Raw genomic sequence first — 4,559 nt, forward strand, 5'->3', positions numbered from 1 at the left:
GGGCAGGGGCAGGGGAGGGAGCCGATGTGGTTGGCTCTCTGCCACTGTGGGCAAGGGAGACAGCGATGGCCTGGAGCCCTTGCAAGATGTTAGTTGCAAGGCTTTGGTTTGAGGAGGCCAGTTGTTCTTGGGCCTGCCTGATCTCTGCCAGACTTTGGCAGAGTTGAGCAACACCTTGCTCAACACAGGTTCGGATCTCAGTGAGCCGGACAGTTATCTGGCTTACCTCCCGGATGACCCCGTCTTGAAATGTGTTTAGGCTCTCACCATACCTAGCAATTTCAAGCAGGATCTCCGGGATAGCAGAGGGTTGGGTGGGGGGGCCAGTAGGAACCTGCATAGGTGGGTTTTGTTGGCCCACACTGGCAGACCCACTAGGTCCCTCCACCTCAGCCTCAACCACATAACCGGCCTGTGACTCAAACTGTTCACCCCCCTGTGCTGTGTTTTGTGGCAAGCAAATAGAAGAATGTGTGGGGGAAAAGTTGGAGTCAAAATTAGTTTAAGATTATTAATACAGTTCAAATTTCAGACAAATACATGTGTAAACTTACCTTCCAAGTCATGTCCCGTCAGAATCTCAGGCAGGTCCGTGTCCATATGAGACACCCCTTGGCCCTCCTCATAACTCACACAGGCCATCGCCATCTCCTCCAAGTCAGTAAACTCCACAGCGACAGGTGGTCCCCCCCCTGTTGCCCTTGAGGCATTCCACTCCGCAGCCCTCTTTGCCTTCAGGCGGGATTTGAAGTCGGCCCACCTACATAAATATTGTGAAAGAGGGAAAAAGTTGAGTCTTCTTATTGTTCAAAGTAAATATATAGCACACATGTTCTGCTTGTGTTTGCTAGACATAACATGACATGTAACTACATTTTTTATGCAACTTAGCACAGAAAAAGGATTGTCAAGATGCACTTACCGTCGTCTCACTTCCTGTGATGTTCTGACGACAGAGCCAACTTCATTCACAGATTTTGTGATGTCTCTCCAGATGCCTTCTTTGGAAGCAGCCCCCATGTTTTTGGGGCCCCTATGTATTTTGGACATGGCCTGCGTGACCAAGACACGCAACTCCCTCTTAGTGAATGCAGGCTGTCTTTTTTTCCGTCTGGAGGTAGCCTGTGAGGTTTCTTCAGGTTGGTCATCTCCATCTTCCTCCTCACTAGCAGCTTCTATTTTTTTTTTAAATTTCTTAACATTCTCTCCAAAAAGTGTGTGATGTCAATACATATTGCGGCAGAAGCCCTACCTCCCCAACCCACGCCAGCACTCCCACCCCAACCGCCAGCCCCACAACCACAGCCGGCTCCTCATCAACCAAGGCAACGGAGGCGTGCTAGGCCACCAATTTTCAGAACCCGTGTCAGACTTTTTGGGATGCCAGATGATGTGGTGGTGCGTAGATACCGGCTGCCACCACATCTAATCCTAGACACTCTCTCCATAATAGAGAGTGATCTGGAGTCTGAAATTCGGTATCCTACAGCAATACCACCATTGACACAATTCCTTGCAGTGTTACATTTTTTGGCCACAGGATCATTCCAGCATGTGGTTGGAGACCTGGTTGGCATGTCGCAGGGCCAGTTCAGTAAGGTCCTGCGACGTGTCTGCCAGGCTTTCCTCAAGCGTGTTAAGCAATTTATTGCTATGCCTTTGGATGTTGGTGCCCTAGATGTGGTGAAGCGGCAATTTGCGGAAGGTGGTAGTCGCTTCCCACATGTTATTGGGGTTGTGGATGGCACACATGTAGCTATTCAGCCACCAAAACATAATGAAGAAATTTATAGAAACAGGAAACTGTTTCATTCTCTGAATGTAATGGTTGTTTGTGGGCCATCCCTCCAGATCCTTTCCCTGAACGCAAAGTTTACTGGAAGTTCCCATGATGCGTATGTCATTAGACAATCAGGGATATGGCAGAGATTAAGATCAAGTCAACGACCAGACATGTGGTTATTGGGTGAGTTGTTGCTCAAATATTTTTGATAAAAAAAAAAAAACATTTTAAAATTTTAAGATCTAAATTTTTGCTTTTATTCCAACAGGAGACCGTGGATATCCTTGCACCCCCTGGCTCATGACTCCTTACCGTAATCCCAGGCCAGGACCACAGATGGCATTTAACTCCGCGCTTACTGCCACTAGGCAGCTGGTGGAGCGCACAATTGGTGTCCTGAAAGGGCGGTTTCGTGTGCTCCACCGCACTGGTGGCGACATCATGTATTCGCCGGAGATGGCAAGTAAAATAGTGGTCCTGTGCGCAATACTCCATAATATCGCGGTAAGGAGTAGTGTAGAGCTTCCTCAGGCAGAGGAATTGCCTGATGAGGAGCCAGGGGTTGTGCCACGCTTCGGTGGGGGGAGTGTGACACGGAGGGGGAGCCAAGTGAGGGCAAGAATTGTAGCAGAATATTTCAGGTATAGTGTTTATATATTTTATATTTGCCCAAATAATACAACACAGTATGCTTCTGTTTTATAAACCATGATTTCAATTTGTATGATCTTGTAAAGTGATTGGGTACGGATTTTGTGGTGTTGGAATGTGTAATTGTTTTTGGTTCAAAATACAAAAACACGTTAAGCTTACAATGTTTATTTTGAAATTTAAATACTGTAATGTTGCTAAATAGTGTCCTTATTTGTTTTATATCATCAAATCCTGATTATGTAACCAAACACACAAACAAATGATACTCAATGTTTCACACTTTGTGACTGTCCAGCTGAATGATCACACGAACTGTGGTGAGTACACAGATATGTTTAGTATTTTTAACTAAAGTCTGGGTCTCTGTGTGTGTTTTGTTTGCTTAAATTTGTGTACCAAACATTTTCGCTTCTGCTATTGCGTTTTTACGCTCGTGCCAAATAACACTCTGCTTTTCACAGCATTGCAAAGATCAATAAAGTTAATAGAAATGACAACATAGATTTTTGACCAATCACATGCTAACAGACACTATAAATATATGCCCAAATAAGGAAAACGCCATTGCCATGATGCGTGCAGCACCGTTCACCAGGCGGGAGCTCCGCGTGCTGGTTGCGGTGATGGACCGCCGCGTAGGCCGCGTTGGGCGCTTCATCCCCAATCGGGTGAAGCGCGAGGCCTACGCGGAGGTCCGCCGCCTGCTGCGGACGCGAGTCCGCAGCAGGCGGACAATCATCCAGCTCGAAAGGAGGTGGAGTGATCTCCGTAGGCGGACTCCCGATTTGTTGGCGGAGATCCGCCAGCAAATCCGTGCGCTGCATACACGAAGTAAGTTACCTTACATAAGTTTTGTGCACTAAATTGTGCTAATGTGTTATTTTCCAATTTTTGGCCTTCCGTAATTTAAGTAACAATTGTTAAATACAATGAGCACTGCAGGGGAAGCATATGTAACATGTGCAGAGAGAGTAAGTTTTGGGTGGGGTGTGTTAAATCAGGTGCAAAAATTTGCAAGGCTAAAATAAAGCAGCATGTATTTACCCTGGCCATAATTTTAAATTATAAAAAAAAAAAAAACTCTCTCGGGACATGTTATATCTGCCACCCCTGCACTGCACATGCTTTTGGCCAATTGCCTACTAAATACCTGCTGTAAACCCCTTGGATTTGCAGACATTTTACAGTAAGTGGTAGGCTAATTGCAACCTGCAATGCCCTTTTATGGAAATTAGGACACTGTGTGTGGTTAGGTAAAACAGTACTGACTGTAGCAAAGTAACACCAAACAAGTGCATGTTTACAAAAAATAAGAAGCAGGCAGGAAATTAATCCACAATACTTGATCAGTGCAGGCTATATAATAAGGTGCCTTGAATAGTAATCTGGTGATGTTGCCGAGACCAATCACTATGACTCAATTGCCTAGATTAAGGAATGAGCTTCAAAGTTAAATTTTAGACTCATTTTGTTTGCTGTGGCCAACATGAAGAGGATCTTAACATGTTTGCTTTTCTTTGGAACAAAACAAAGAATTTAACAATGAACAGAACATTGATAAAACAAATTGATTACTATGTAATTTATCATGTTTGAACAATTTGAACAATATTATCATTCTAGGACAACAACAACGGCAAAACTCCCCACCCCCTTCCCCTTCTCACTCCCCCTCCCCTTCTCACTCCCCCTCCCCTTCTCACTCCCCCTCCCCTTCTCACTCCCCCTCAGCTTCCCAGTCACCCTCAGCTTCCCAGTCCCCCTCATCTTCCCAGGCCCCATCAGCTTCCCTGGCCCACTCCACTTTACATTCCCCTTCTCACCACACCTCTCCATCTCTTTCTGGGACCCCTTCTCCTCCTTCCCATACCCCTTCTCCTTCAAAATCAACATCACAATCTGAACCACCCTCACCCTCTATTGCTTTAACTTTTTCTCCGCCCCCCTCGCCCTCTCAATCAGACCCCCCCTCTGAAATTGCGGACCAAATCCAGCCTCCTTCCCCCATCCAGCCTCCTTCCCCAATCCCTCCTCCTTCCCCAATCCCTCCTCCTTCCCCAATCCCTCCTCCTTCCCCCATCCAGCCGCCTTCCCCCATCCAGCCAACATCCCCACCAAGTGA

The 4,559-nt window shown here is 46.3% G+C and overlaps 1 protein-coding gene across 2 annotated transcripts; it reads left to right on the forward strand.

Annotated features, from left to right (window-relative positions):
- The first annotated feature begins 1,224 nt into the window (after positions 1-1,224).
- LOC135056709 (putative nuclease HARBI1) lies at positions 1,225-4,159 on the forward strand. Of its 2 annotated transcripts, XM_063962192.1 has the most exons (4): positions 1,225-1,966; positions 2,052-2,424; positions 2,733-2,754; positions 4,061-4,159. In XM_063962192.1, exons 1-3 carry the CDS (start codon positions 1,381-1,383, stop codon positions 2,734-2,736), a joined length of 963 nt encoding a protein of 320 aa, XP_063818262.1. In that variant the 5' UTR covers positions 1,225-1,380; the 3' UTR covers positions 2,737-2,754; positions 4,061-4,159. The 2 variants fall into 2 exon arrangements, 1 of the variants encoding a protein (XP_063818262.1); XR_010244052.1 differs by having other exon boundaries at positions 2,052-2,754.
- Positions 4,160-4,559: the final 400 nt, after the last annotated feature.

The sequence above is a fragment of the Pseudophryne corroboree genome, chromosome 3 (genome assembly GCF_028390025.1).
Source record: "Pseudophryne corroboree isolate aPseCor3 chromosome 3, aPseCor3.hap2, whole genome shotgun sequence".
NCBI classification, from domain to species: Eukaryota; Metazoa; Chordata; class Amphibia; order Anura; family Myobatrachidae; genus Pseudophryne; species Pseudophryne corroboree.